The sequence below is a fragment of the Arvicola amphibius genome, chromosome 2, assembly GCF_903992535.2.
Source record: "Arvicola amphibius chromosome 2, mArvAmp1.2, whole genome shotgun sequence".
Classification (NCBI taxonomy): domain Eukaryota; kingdom Metazoa; phylum Chordata; class Mammalia; order Rodentia; family Cricetidae; genus Arvicola; species Arvicola amphibius.
In genome coordinates this window covers 178,604,363-178,618,677 of record NC_052048.2, presented here as the reverse complement: position 1 = coordinate 178,618,677, position 14,315 = coordinate 178,604,363, and the positions used below count along the sequence as shown (strand labels likewise).

The window sequence follows — 14,315 nt, the reverse complement described above, 5'->3', positions numbered from 1 at the left end:
AGAGGTTAGTCCATTGTCATCATGGCAGGGAGGATGGTGGCACGCTGGCATACAGATGGGGGCTACATTCTGACCTGAACACACACACACACACACACACACACACACACACACACAGCCTGGGATGGGTTTTTGAAACCTCAGAGCTCACGCCCAGGGACACACTTCCCCCAACAAGGCCACACCTCATCCAATAATGCCACAACTCCCAATCCTTCTCAAATAGTGGCACTCCCTGGTGACTAAGCATTCAAATGTATGAGCCTGTGGGGGCCATTCTTGTTCAAACCATCACAAAGGGCCATGTCTGCCTCTGTAGCTCTTAAATTCCCCAATCCCCGCTGATGCTGTCACCTCCTGAGCAGTGTCAAGTTGACGGAGCTGTCGGTTGCTTTCTGAACTGCAAGGAGGGACATCCCCGATGTCTAGCACCTAGGGGGCCGGGAGGAAGGGTGCCAGTGGATGAAGTGGTAGGTGACGCCAACATGAGATGAGGAACCGCGTTCAGTCCTGACAACCTCGCTGGTAATTCAGGGCTGGGATCGGAGGAGCAACCCGCCTCTTCACCCCTCTGGCTTTACCCCGTCCTGGTCAGGCAGAGAGCTTCCACGGGTCCTCAGACAGGGGACCCTGCACACATGAGCATGCATGTATCCACATACACGGATATACCGCACGCCCCAATATGGCTCTAGATTTGTTTGTAGTGGGAGAGAGTTGAAACTGGTCTCAAATAGCCCAGACTTTCCCTGAATTCATTATGTAGCCAAAGATGGCCCTGCACTGCACACCTGGTTTTCCTGCCTCCTCTTGCCTGCTAGGGTCGCAGGCATGTTCCTCTATACCTGTCTTGATTTTGCCTTTAGTTTAGCTAGTTTTATTTTTAAAACCAGGGTCTCGCTGTGTATGTAGCCCAAGTGGAATCTGAGCTCACCACTCCTGCCGCAGCCTCCCCATTGCTGGGGCTAGAGGTGTGCACCACTACACCTGGGTCGATTGACTTTTTTTTTTTTTTTAATGATATAACATTCTATTGTGTGTGCCTTCAGTCATATATGGCAGTCGGTCCCACCAATGCGACTTCACCTACCGGACTCCCATCCCTTAGGGTTTTGACTGCCTTTGGCTCCCGTAAGCCCGGACGGCACCACACTTGATACCGCCGTCTGCTTCCCAAGAGAAAGATGTAAATGACAGAGACTGGGGTCTTGTGTATTAACGGAGAGACACGCCCTCCTCCTGCCCGCTCAGCCACACTTAGCCCTGCAGCAGGGACTTGCTGCTCACTGGTATCACCTCACGCTTCAGTGCTCTTTGCATTTGAGCACAGCCTCCTGCTGCCGCCATCGTAGCCAGGTTCGTGCCCCGTGCTTTGCAACTGACAACATAACATGCTTGTGGATCCGGAGGATCTTGGGGAAGCTGGCAAGCCTGGCATTGTCAGTCTGTAAGAGGAAACACATGCTGTTCTGTTCCTGGCCAGTCCCACGAGTGGGGACTTGTCCCAACAGACGTGTAGGCTGGCCATGCACGACACCCCTTCCTTCCCACCCCAGCCTTTCCACTGCTCATAGTAGAAAGCCGGGAGACAACATCCTTCCCCCAGCCCACTTCTCCCCAGTTTTCTTCCTTACCCTTGTGGCCACACTGGCTTGATGGAAATCCAGTCCCGAATAAAACCTCTGCTTGTCTCTAATGTCCACAGCTCTGCACCTCTGGCCACCAGTCCTTTCTCTGGGTGACTGATAGACTCCCCTCTTGTCTTGTTACCTTCAGATCCCATTGCAATGGCTTCTTTTTACATGTCAATAAGGTTGGAACTCAGGTCGCATTTGATCTAGGATATAGTTTTTTCTTTCCTTTTTGAGATGGGGATCTCACTGTGTAGTTCTGTTCCTTTTTGAGACAAGGTCTGAATGTGTAGCTCTGACTGGCAGGGAGCTATAAAGCTAAGAGAACCTCGCTGTTTTCTCAGAATTGTCTGGAATGGGCAGCTCGCTCCCTCGAAGGCCCACGGTTCTCAGCTGCCCCCTTCCCCGTGCTCTAAGCTCCTGGCACATTCCTTAGTCCCGTCACACTCTGCCCTGTCTTCTCCTTTGAAGATACTTGTTCTCACAGCATTCTTTATAGATTAATGGTCAATGGAGGGCAGTTTGCTGCTACGATGTAGCAATGTATTTCCATGTCGGGGAGACAAGGGCTGGATTATTTTGGTCAGTTTTAAGCGTCAGCTTGACAACACACAGCTTAGGATCATCTGGGAAGGGTACTAATGAGGTAATGAATGATCTCACTCAGGTTGGCCTGGTGGGCATGGCATGTCTGCAGGAGATGGTCTTGACTGTTAACTGATGTAAAAGGCCCAGCCTATTGTGGGATGCACCTTTCTTCGGGCAGGGGTCCTACACAGTTTAAGAGAGAAGACAACTAGCTAAGCGAGCAAGGACCCATGCTTTATCTTCCTTGCATTCCTACTTCCCTGATATAATGAACCAGGACCCCTTTTATATCCATAACAAGCCCTTATTATCCCCAGAGTTGCTTTTGGTCAAGGTGTCTTGGTTTTTTGAGACAGGGTTTCTCTGGTGTAGCTTTGGAGCCTGTCCTGAAACTCATCCTGTAGGCCAGGCTGGCCTCAAACTCACAGAGATCTGCCTACCTTTGCCTCCCAAGTGCTGGGATTAAAGGTGTGTGCCATCACTGCCCACCTGGCCAAGGTGTCTTATCACAGCAGGAGACACAAAACCAGGACAGCTGCCTGTCGCCCCCCCCCCCCCCGCTCCGCCCCCCCCCCCCCCCCCCCCGTCACCATCCCGACCCTCTCCGTTTGCACGTCCTTGTTCATTCTTCCTGAAGTACCGCGTCTGTCATTCACCTAGCTGTTTTATCTTCAGGTCATCTCCTTGGGGTTGTGGGTTCTGGTCTTACTCAACATAGGTCACCACAAGCCCTGCCGTGTAACAGTGCTCTCAATATACATTCTTTTAAACCAGTTAAAAGCTTTCCTTCCTTGACCTGCCCCCCACCTAGGTTAAGCTGCCGTGCTGAACAGCCAGGCACACCGCTTTTCCTCGGCACAGCCCACAGTGGACCTTGTGAGCGTTTGTGTACCTGCCGTCGGTGATCCATCTGTCCTCTTGGGCTGTGCCTTCCCTGGACAGGCTCTGTGGCTCTTGTCGCTACTTGCTGCAGGATCAGGGCAGCTCAGGAAGCATGGGTCCGCGTCATCTTTCGGAGGGTGGGCAGGGCAGGACAGCAGAGCCGGTGGTGGACTTGAGGAGCTGTAGACGCTGATGAAGGATGCAGGCTTCAGCAAGGCAGATGTCAGAGATGGGTGCGGAGGGGGGTTGATGCATCTGGGGTGAGCTCGAGACGCTCGCAGACACGCTGGCTAACACCTGCTTTGATTGTGTGTTGTCTTCATCAACAGCAACTAAGGCCGTGCTTACTGCAGGGGAACCTGAAGCCAAAACTCTAGACCGGACGGCAACAGCGGCTACGGCTACAGCTACGGCTACGGCTACGGCTACGGCTAGCACAGCACTGACAAAAGCCACAGCTGGTAACACACAGACCGTTACATTTTCTCCGACCCAGCCACCCACGGCTCCTTCAGCCAAAGAAGCAATGGTCCCAGGCCAATCTCCTACCGCTACGTCGCCCCCAGGCTCCGCTGACAGTCAAAGTGGCAAGGACAGCGGCCGTCCTACAAGTCCCAGTGACTCCCAGGGCGACAAGATGAACACAGGAAGGCCACCCAGTGACACTGCCCCTGACCCCTCCGGAGGCAAGGGCAATGACAATGTCACCACAGCCCTGCCAGCCACTCCGGGGAGTAACCAGATCACCACTCGGTCTTCCCAGACTCCCGACCCTTTAGCTACCTCCACGTCTTCTCCTGCCTCCGCCACAGACCGCACTGCAAGCCCTCACCCGCCTACAGCTACCGCTACTCCTTCACAGACCACAGAAGGCCGTTCCACCGTTGTTCTCAGCAGTTCTGGCCCCACGTCCGGCTCTCCTGACTTCCCTGTGACCCCAGGGAAACCTACCACACCTAGTAAGTCATTTCTTGGCATTTTTGCTTTTGCTTTTTTCCTTTCTCTTCTTTTTCTCTTTCCTTTATTTTCTCTTCTTCCCCCCCCCCCCTTTTTTTTTTTTTAAAAAAAAATCTTTTTGCTTCTTTTGTTTGTTTGCTTGCTTGTTTTTGAGACAGGGTTTCTCTGTGTAGTCCTGGCTGCCCTGGAACACGTTCTATAGAACAGGCTGTCAGCCTCTGCCTGCCAAGTGTTGGGATTAAAGGTGTGTGCCACCATGCTGGGCTGCTTTTGTTTTCCTTAAGAAATGAGAAGGGCTGGAGAGATGGCTCAGTGGGTAAAAGAGCACTGGCTCCCTCTACAGAAGTTGTCAGCACCCACATGGCAACTAACAACCATCTGTAATCATTTGGTGCCCTCTTCTGGCAACCTTGGGTACTGCATACATGTTGTCCATAGACAACATTTTCCCATAGTGGATTTTAGAGGTGTATGCTGAATTTTAAACATTTCGTGTGTCTTCTGCCTTCATCAGCCCTAGCCATGGGCTCCTTTTCTTTTTAGCAGCAACGGAGGTTGACAATGCGTAGATTCCACGAAGCCAGAGCCTATATGGTTGTGGTGACAGGAGCTTGGAAAACTCTAGAACAAAGCTTCTCAGATCTGTTTTATAGAAACACAGTATATAAGAAACATGCTTTTAAGTAAATAGAAACAAATAAATAAAGGCGGGAGCATGGCCCAGTAAGGAAAAGCACTTGCTGTCCAGCCTGATGACCCGAGTTGGAGCCCAGGGACCCATATGCTGGAAAAGGAGGGCTGACCCCTGACCCCGGAGGCTCGCTTGCTTGCTCTCAGGACTTGTGGTATGCCGTGTGTACTGCAGCTTTCTGTCCTCCTCCCCTCCCTTTCTCTTTCCTCTCCTCCCGCTTTTCCTCCCTTTTCTGAGACTGGCTGACCTGAAAGGAACTAGCTATGTTCCTGTAGGCCTGGCCTCAGACTCACAGAGATCTGCTTGCCTCGGCCTTGCAAATGCTGGGATTAAAGGCGTGCAGCACCACACCCGATCTTGTTTATTATTTCTAAAGTGCCAGAATCGACGGCCAGCTCAGTTTCTGCGCGTGGGCCTTTGCACCGGTAGATGGTGGCCACACCTTGTGGCGGGGGCACAGACTGCGTGGGATGTCTGTCCGAATCCCCCACACTTAGACTTGTGCCATGTGACCTTGGATGAGCCACGAAGCCCCCTTGGCCTTGCTGTTAGATAGGGCCTGTGACGTGCTAGGCTAAAGGAGCCAGTGCCTTTGGAACACAGCACAGCTCCTCCCACAGAGCAGCTCCTCCCACAGAGCAAGCGCCCTGTGGGTGTTAGCTCCACTGTGCCGCCACGTCTGCCTCCTATTCCTCCATAGCCACTGGCTTCAGCTTGGGAGAACTGTGAAGCCGGGAGAGACTGCCCTTCCTTGGCGGCTACAGCTGATCTCCTCAGCCTCTGCTCTGTTTGTTACAGCGCCGATGGACACCTCCAAAGGGACTCCGCCCACCACCATCCAGATGCCAGGCATCTCCACATTGCCTGTATCCACACCATGGCAGACGACAAGGCCTCCCGTGGGAACCGAGACCGTGCCGACCGCTGAGGAGTTCGCCCAGTCCAGCTCTCCGTGGACTCCAACAGCCCCTCAGGGCCCCAGCACACCCCCTCCCGTCTGGACTTTGAGGAATTACAAGGTAATTCCAGCAACAGATGGGATAAGAAAGCCAGACTCAAGGGCCCCCACGCAGGGCCCCGGCTCGGCACTTCCTGTCTCTTTTCCTGTTCTAACTCAGGCTTTGGGAACAGCTGGGCAGCCAGGTATGTTCCTGGCTCTGAAACTAACCAGCCATGCCTGCACCTTGCCGTGTGCCCTTCTCCTGTGCCACTCAACCCTCGCCGAGGGGAGAGTCAAAGATCAGTTGACCCTGTGCCTAAACCTTTATCTTTTGACCTCTTCCAGCTAAAATGTGAAGCCCCCATGATGCCCAGTGAGGAACTACTCATCCTGAATCTCACCGGAGCCAGCCTTTGCGTGAGTACACTCGTCTGAGCCCCAGCCCAGCCCTCTGTCCCACGCCGGGCCGTGAGCTCCTATGTCAGCCCGTGCACACAGGACTGTTCAGGTCCACAACATGTGCAGTCCCCTTGGCTTTCGACACCTCAGGTGGGCTGAGAGTCGGGAGACCCTGGCTGCAGTTGTGTGTGTGTGTGTGTGTGTGTGGTATTGGTAGGTTTTACTGGGCCATGTGGCTCAGGCCTATAATTCCACCTACATAAGAAGCTAAGGCAAGAGGGCTAAAGTCAAAGTCAACCTTGAGTAGAGTCTGTTTGAGGCCATTCCTGGTAATTTAATGAAACGTTTCTTCTTAGAAAGCTAGAGATAAAGATTTTGGCTAGCAGGTGCAAGGGCCTGGCTTTAATTTCCAGTACCTCAGAAAAGAGTTAATCTGTCCTGGGCGTGGGTTCAGATTTCCTGGTCCCCGTGTATCTGTGTAAGAGGGTACAGCGCTACTCACACTGCCAGTGTTCTGGGCCCACAGTCTTGGTTGGGCTGCATAGCGCAGTCATTGACCAGCTCCTCGGTACAGGTGGTGCCTGGCTTATTGCTGCCCTCTATTGGTCAATGCCAATTTTTGCAGCCACTTCTGGAAGCAAGAACTGAAGAGGAGACCTAGGCTTTGTTATTGTCGCCTTCCAGTTCTGTTTTGCTGACACTCATGGAATAAACTATAGGAGCATGCATTTGGGCATTAGAGGTTTAGAAGAAGCAGTGTTTTCCCGGGTTGAGCTTTGGAGAGAAGGCAGGACTAGCATTGAAACTGCCCCTGAGACAATGTTTCGGCTAAAGACCTTACAGTAACCTCACCATCAGCCCCGACATTATGTTTCTTTGTTCTTTATGCTTAGGTATGTGTAAGCAACCCAGTGGACACCCCCAGAATCCCATACTGCTTTACTTTCCCTTACAGTCTGTTTCTGTCCGTAGCCTTAGCCTATGCATGGGAGCTGGAACATTATTTGGGTTTTTTTTTTTTTTTTTTTTCTGTTTTGGAGAGAACTGTGTGGCCTTTCCAACTGAGTACAATGGACAAGAGGCTAGGGAGCAGCAGGTTTCAATCCCTGGATTGCGGTTCTCCCCGGCAGTGGTGGGCTTCCGTACACCGATTTATCCCACTCCCAGCGGAGGCATGACAATGCAGCCACTGATTCCGGAGCCACAGGGAGGAAAGGGAACCTGGGAGAGGTAGTGTGACCCACAGACAACGTGCACAGGCTGGGGGAATAGAAACCTAGAGCAAGGGGGAGGGAATAAGGAGGAAGACACAGTCGATCCCTGGCGATCCAGGAGTGGCGCCAATGAAAATGATGGGAGAAAGTGGGTGGCCCCCGAGCCCAAGCTGTTGTCACCACCTCGGGGATAACCTTTGCTCTCTCTGTCCGATAGGAAGGGAACCCTCCAGATGAGAAACTCGTGGAAATGTTGTGCCACTCGGTCAAAGCCTCCTTCAAGCCAGCTCAAGATCAGTGCACCCTGCAGCTGGCGCCCATTCTCGGCAGCCGGGCGGTGGCAGTGAAAAGAGTCACTATTGAGAGTGAGCGGGCAGGGAGGGGACCCTAGCCTGTGTGCGCGGGGAGGGGACCCTAGCCTGTGTGGGCGGGGAGGGGACCCTAGCCTGTGTGGGCGGGGAGGGGACCCTAGCCTGTGTGGGCGGGAGTGGGGCAGAAAGATGGTCTGGGTTGGTGCCAGGAACCATCCCAGGAGACCTGAGGGACGGACTGGGATAGATTCAGGACATCCTCCTCTTGGGTACCCCCTCTACCCATCCCATAGTACTCTGGGCTGGACCCTGAAGATAGTGGTCCCTCCTTCTTTCCCACAGCGAAGCTTCCTCCTAAAGTGGTGTATGAGCTATTGAAGGACAAGTGGGATGACCTGAGAGAGGTGAGGAGTTTTGACCTGCACGGCCCTAAGTCCCCTGATGTCCTCTGATGGAGAAGCTCCTTTGTCACTTAAGCGTCTGGAAGAGAGGACCATTTGAGTGGGCAGAGAGGGTGGTGGGAGGGGGGGGCAACAGACCCAGATGGAAGGGCTCACCACAGGACCGGGTGGAGACAAGAGGCCCGGACTCTGTTTTCTGCCCCTCAAGTTCTCTTTCGTGGCTAGGCGGGAGTCAGTGACATGATGCTGGGGAGTGAAGGACCACCGGAAACCAACGAGGACCGCTTCAGCCTGCCACTCATTATCACCATTGTCTGCATGGCATCCTTCCTGCTGCTTGTGGCTGCCCTCTACGGCTGCTGTCACCAGCGCATCTCCCAGAGGAAGGACCAGGTAGGCGTTTTTCCTGCTCAGGCCAGGGAGCAACCCGCCTAGTGAAAACTCTCCCTCAATCCCTCCATAGCAAGTGGGCCTGGACCCTTCTGACAGGCTCCCGTCCCCACTGCAAGGCTAGCCTGTCTCAAACACTGGAGACTCTTTGTGGTGGCCAGAGCAGAAATACTGGCTTTAAGGCCTATCTCTGTCCATGTCCCGGGTGCTGCTTTAAGTCTATAGCCTTGTCATCAGCACAGAGGGGAGCTGCTCGGGAGATTGGGGGTATCTATGGGCTCTTTCAAACCTGACCTGCTGGAACCGCCATCTCCTCTGGTGTGGTGGCGTCTATCTGTAATCGCAGTGCAGGTGCTGAGACAGGAGGATCACAAGTTTGGGGTCAGCCTGGGCTACACAGTGTGACCCGTCTCATAAACAAAGCTGCCACTGTTATAGTGTCATTCTACCACGGGTCTCAACCCGAGCCGCACACTACCGGGAACATAAGAAAGTTCCTGGACCCAGTGACCTCATACACCAAATGAGGCGGTGTGGATCCATGGCCACAAACTATTGCCAGGCTGCCCGGTGCCACCTGCAGCGTGGACGACAGAAGGACCACCATGTTCATCTTCCCCATTTGAGAAGTCCTGTCAGTTGGTCTGAAGGTGCTCGTCCATCCGTCCGTCCTTCCTTCCTTCCTCCCTTCCTTCCATCCTTCCTTCCTTTTTTTTTTTTTTTTTTTTTGTCTTGTTTTTATTATGGAGTGAGAGGTGCTTAGAGGGAAGGATGGAGGAGAGAGAAAAGAACTTAAGGACAAATCGTCTTCAAAAATCTCCCCCCAGTGATGTCACAGATTGCCACGGGAATGAAGGTTGCTAATTATGAGAGATGGGGAGGGGCTCGTGAGATGGTCAGGCCTGGAGCCAGGGTGACCTCCAGAAGCATCTGCCCCCACAAAGGAGCCACAGGAACTTACTTTAGCCAACTTGAAGTCTCTGGGTAGGATGGGGATGTATGTTTCGTATTAAAGCTCACAGCTATTAAAAAATTGCCTTCTTCCTGGGGTCTTTGTCCCCCGCTCTAGCAACGACTCACAGAGGAGCTGCAGACAGTAGAGAATGGTTACCATGACAACCCAACCTTGGAAGTGATGGAAACCCCTTCCGAGATGCAGGAGAAGAAGGTGGTCAACCTGAATGGGGAGCTGGGGGACAGTTGGATCGTCCCTCTGGACAACCTGACTAAGGACGACCTGGACGAGGAGGAGGACACACATCTCTGATGAGGCTGCCGGCTAACCAGCAGCCCTGCGGAGCTCCAGACCACCCAAAGTGCCATTTGGACAGGGGACGCTTCCCACTGGAAGAGGGAGAGACTGCGGAGGGAGAGTGGACTCCGAGGCTTGCCTCCTCCCAATCCCCGAAGGGCCTTAATTTTTCCCTTTCCAAGCTCAACAAGTCACATTCTGCCCAGTTTCCTTGTGTAAAATAACCACCCCACTTGTGCCTCAACCCAGAGCCGCTGGAAGGCGAGAGGAAGGTGGAGAAAGCCACGAGAGGGGCTTTGGGGAGCCTCTGGTCGTGACATCCTCTCGTCTCAGAAGTGAGGTGACAGAGACGGAGAGGTCAGGTGACTTGCACAGGGTCACACAGCCATTTGTTGTCAAAGATTGTTTCCCTAAGTCTGGTGCAGGACTGCACCGCGCCATGCCACTGTGTTCCTTTGTGCTTCTCCCCAAGGCAGTGGATGGGCTGGAGTGAGAAACAGGCCACGGTGGTCTTAAAAGGACAGGCCCCAAGTTCCCATGTCCTATAATATGGCTTCCACTAGCTTGTTGTATCCCACCTCCCATGATTCAGTCTTTAGTCCCACCGTCTCCCAGGGCACGGCTTTGAGCCCCCTGTTGTGGATTCTGTTTTTCTTGCTTTTGCTTAGTGGGATTGGGACTTAACACACACAGGCCTCACTCCCCAGTGGAGCTCTGCCGAAGAGGTGGATGGTCAGGCAGAGGAAGGGAGCTCATGCCCAGAAGGCTTCCTCATGGCAGCTGACTGTGTACTGACACTGGCCCATCACCCAAGGCACTCCTAGAAGACACGCCTCAAGATGCCTTCTGGCTTTCTGCTCCCACTAGGAACAAATCTGCAGTACCTACCGAAAGCAAGATGTCCTCCATCTGTTACTCACTGTTCCACTGAAGGGGTGACTCCCCGAAACCCAGAGTCAGAGCAGTTGTCTAGGGACAGACATGGCCTGGGATCCTGACTGGTCCCTGCCTGGCAAACGTGTATCAGTAGACAATCAGTCTAAAGTACCAGGTATTAGTTCCACGGGAAGCTCGGGGACTTGTCAAGTTGTTGAGCACTGTGCTGTGTGTGCTCATTTAGTCCAGCTGCCTACCACCAAGGGCCAAAGCCCAGACACTGGAGACGCTATTAGCTTGTTTCACCCTCCTTCGCCATGGAGAAAGGCAGGCCCAGAACACACAGTTTTAAGGTGCCTCTGCCTCTGCCCGCTCTCCCAGCACGGAGAGCTTTTGTTTCCTGTGGTCTTGGTGGCACCCCAGCTGTCCCGTTTCTGGTGGCATCTCAGGGAAGCACAAAGCCAATCCTAGTACCTAGCACAGGGTTTTTACAGGCTCAGCCGTCAAGCGGCCATGTAAAAAAGGTTGCTGAGGGCAGGAGCTAGCAAGGTTTCATCTGGCCTTCTGAGAAGGGGGAGTCTGTGGGGAACTTTGAACTTGGTCTGTTTTGTTCTTGGGCATGAATTCCCATGATCCACTGTTTGTTCTGGAGTAGCTTATTTTTAAAAGGAGCTAGGGGGAGGACAGACGTCCTCTGCCTAACTCCACCTTGACAGCCATCACCCTGTGCTCTTCCCTAGGGAGAAAAGGCTAGCAGAAATCAAGGCAGGCTCAGTGAGTCTCCCAGGCGCTGGAAAGATGCCTCTCTCAGATTGCAGGGGAGGGTAGAGAGCAGTGCCAGGGAAATTAAGGCTTTCTGTCACCAGAGGGTTCGCTCTGTCATAGTCTGTGTGAGAGGCTACTTCGGGTCACAGTCACGGGGGCAAAGCATTTGATAGACAGAAAATTCTATTTCTGCAAAATGACCAATATTGCAACCCCACAGCCTCTCAACTACAAGATTAGAAAAAAGCTATCTGGGCTGAAGGAATGGCCATGGACGCTCTGGCCAGGCTGGTCCAGAGCTCCTTCTTGTGTGCCCAAATTGTGTTGCCTTTTAGCACTGGTATCTGGCCTCAGCTTGTTCTTACTGCTGGGACATCTGTTCAACAGGACACACTGCTCTAGCATCTGTAAAAGTCATCTTCCTTTGTTTTTACTGGGTTTTTAGAGCTGTCAGTTAATTCAGTCTCTGGCCGAGAAAAGGAAGAGGAAGGGCTCTCAGCAAGACGACATTCAGCTGTACCAAAGAGAAATCAGAACTCCTCACTCAGTGACAGACGGTTTTCCCAGCTGCAAACCCAAGGGCCTGGTGATTCTGACTGACCAAACCCAGAGGCGGCTGCTGCGAGTTGGAGAGAAACAGCTAAGCAGTCTGCATCGCAGGCAGGACCCAGGCTCATCAGGGAGACTCAGGCCTTCAGCCTTCCTCGATAGAGGGAGCTAGCAGGCGTTTGGAGCTTTACCTTTTTTTTTGGCTCTCTTTGGACAATACACTGTTAAAACTGAAAAATAAATTGAAGTTGAAAGGATATATGCATATTTTTGACACTGTAAAGACAAGGGCCACATGTTTTTTTTACCCTGTTCTACTTTCAAGAGAGTAAATTTTGGGAAAACATTTGATAGCTAAGAGATAGTCTTTTTCTCTCAACAAGAATGTAAATGTCTATTTAGTAGGAATGACTTTTTAAAAATGAAAAATAAAAACAGGCTGGTAACAAAAGTATTTACCTTGTAGATAGGGCATTTTAAATTTTAAAATGTGGTCCTTGCTCCTCCCTAGCCAAGTCTTAATCCTACTGTAGTATGGGCTGGTGTTCCGAATGTGCTTATGGGCTGATGGTGACAGGGAAAAGGTTTGGGAGACACAGTTCAGTCTTTCTACAGGGAAACACATCCCAAGCCACAAAGTAAGCGAATGGGTCAAAACCAACCCAGGGACAGGACAAGATTAAAACACGCATCCCAGACTGCTCACTCTGTGCTTTGTGTTTCTCAAGAACAGAGAATTTAGGACTGCAACTCACAGGTACAACGTCAACATAGGATACCACCAACCCTCCACACTTACCCCAGCAATGCTGGGGAGGACACAAGGGTCACCCAGCCATGCTGGGCTCTGTAATCATTGGGTCCAAGATGTAAATATACATTTTGGGGGGGAGGTTGTTGGTTGAAAACTTGCTGAGGAATGTCCAGTAGAACAAGGATCAAAGGGAACGCTATTGAGCAGGCAGAGAGGGTGGGAGAAACCCTGCGGTGGAGTTTTTGCCATTGTACCTGCTGATTCCCTCAGGTCTGCGGAGAAGCCAACACCGAGCACGGACCACTGTTTCACGGGGCCTTTCTGTTTCTTAGTGAATGTCAAGCAGCTTGCCCAGGAGACTGGGGGAGCACGTGTTTTGGTGGACAGGGGTCTGAAGTACACTGGAATTTATTGAGAAACTTGTTTGTAAAGACTATAGTTAACTACTGCATTTTCTTATAAAATATATTTTGGAAAATTGTACACTGTCAATTAAAATGCTTTTGTGTAAGCTGGTTCAGGCCCTAATGTGTTGCTCTGGCGTAAATTCTTCACCCACGTACCTAAGAACATAAGTCCTCTGCTCCTGACCACCTGCTGCAGCTGCCAGTGGAGGGGAGATGCTGGGAGGGGTGGAGGACTCCACAGCTACCCCGTACCTGAGAGGACCACATTGTCACCCTCTGGCTCCCCTCTACTTCTGCCTGGGATGTTCCTATAAGTGACCACCACCAAAGAAAGACGCCATGGCTATGGGGCATGAAAGCACTGTCCAAGAGATAAAAACGTACACTGGAAAGCAGCTCTGCTCTGGCCATGGACAGTTGCTGCAGGGGGCTTGTGGCTATCTTCTCTAGGCACACAGTGAAGAACAAGATAGAGATTCATTACATCTCTGGGCAGCATTACCAACAGCTACCTTTTCTCAGCACAAGGGAAGCCCAAATTCCAGGCATGAAGGCGGCAAAGGACTGCCCTGCAGGTCTGGCCTGCATTCTTAATCTGCATCCATTTCAACGGTCATAAACAGCAGGGAAGAGAAGGTGGTTTGCAGGGAAGCTTATCTTTTTGGCCTAGGCTCTGACTCCATCTTTTCTGTCTTTGGTGCTAGATTCTTTTTTCCATACCACCATCATGCTTGAGTTCCAACAACAGACTTCGTGTCTAGATTGTATCCACAGTTACCATGGATTTTCCTTTAATCTTTTGTGTGCTGGTAGGCAAGTGACACCCAGATGGGTGGGCCAGAGGTAGGTCCAGGGTATTTTGAGGTTAACCTCGTGAGTATGCCAAGGATACAGAAAAGATCCAAATGCCAGGAACTCCCACAGGACCATGGCCCTGCTCAGGCACACTGTTCTAACAGTGACTCACAGTTATCACAGCCCACAAAACAGCTCTAAGGCTCCACTCTCTTCCTGAGTAGGTCACTGCCCTGGCTCCCAGCCCTAACAATCTAGAGGTCCTCTCAGTCGCCCAACTTTCCCATTCTAAGAGCCCCCACTCCCAAACCACCTAATATACAACAAACGAGAAAAGAAGCATGGGACTGGCTACTCTAATGAATACATAAGCATTTTCCAAATACCCTCACACATCCTCTTAAAACCTACAGGAGCCTCACAAATATGATCCGCTCCTAATAGTTACTTGAAGAGCTGAGACTTGGTAAATGATGTGTACCAGTTTCTGGTGGATGGAGATTTCTAACTGCC

The 14,315-nt window shown here is 51.9% G+C and overlaps 1 protein-coding gene across 1 annotated transcript in view; it reads left to right on the top strand.

The window, feature by feature from the left end:
* Window positions 1-13,128, top strand: part of Podxl (podocalyxin like) — a 42,700-nt gene extending 29,572 nt beyond the window's left edge. The window contains exons 2-8 of the mRNA XM_038320748.1: window positions 3,431-4,060; window positions 5,548-5,768; window positions 6,035-6,106; window positions 7,520-7,667; window positions 7,956-8,017; window positions 8,240-8,407; window positions 9,474-13,128. Of these exons, the coding sequence (XP_038176676.1) occupies window positions 3,431-4,060; window positions 5,548-5,768; window positions 6,035-6,106; window positions 7,520-7,667; window positions 7,956-8,017; window positions 8,240-8,407; window positions 9,474-9,671 (1,499 nt within the window). The 3' untranslated portion in view covers window positions 9,672-13,128. The remainder of the gene's footprint in view (window positions 1-3,430; window positions 4,061-5,547; window positions 5,769-6,034; window positions 6,107-7,519; window positions 7,668-7,955; window positions 8,018-8,239; window positions 8,408-9,473) is intronic.
* Window positions 13,129-14,315: the final 1,187 nt, after the last annotated feature.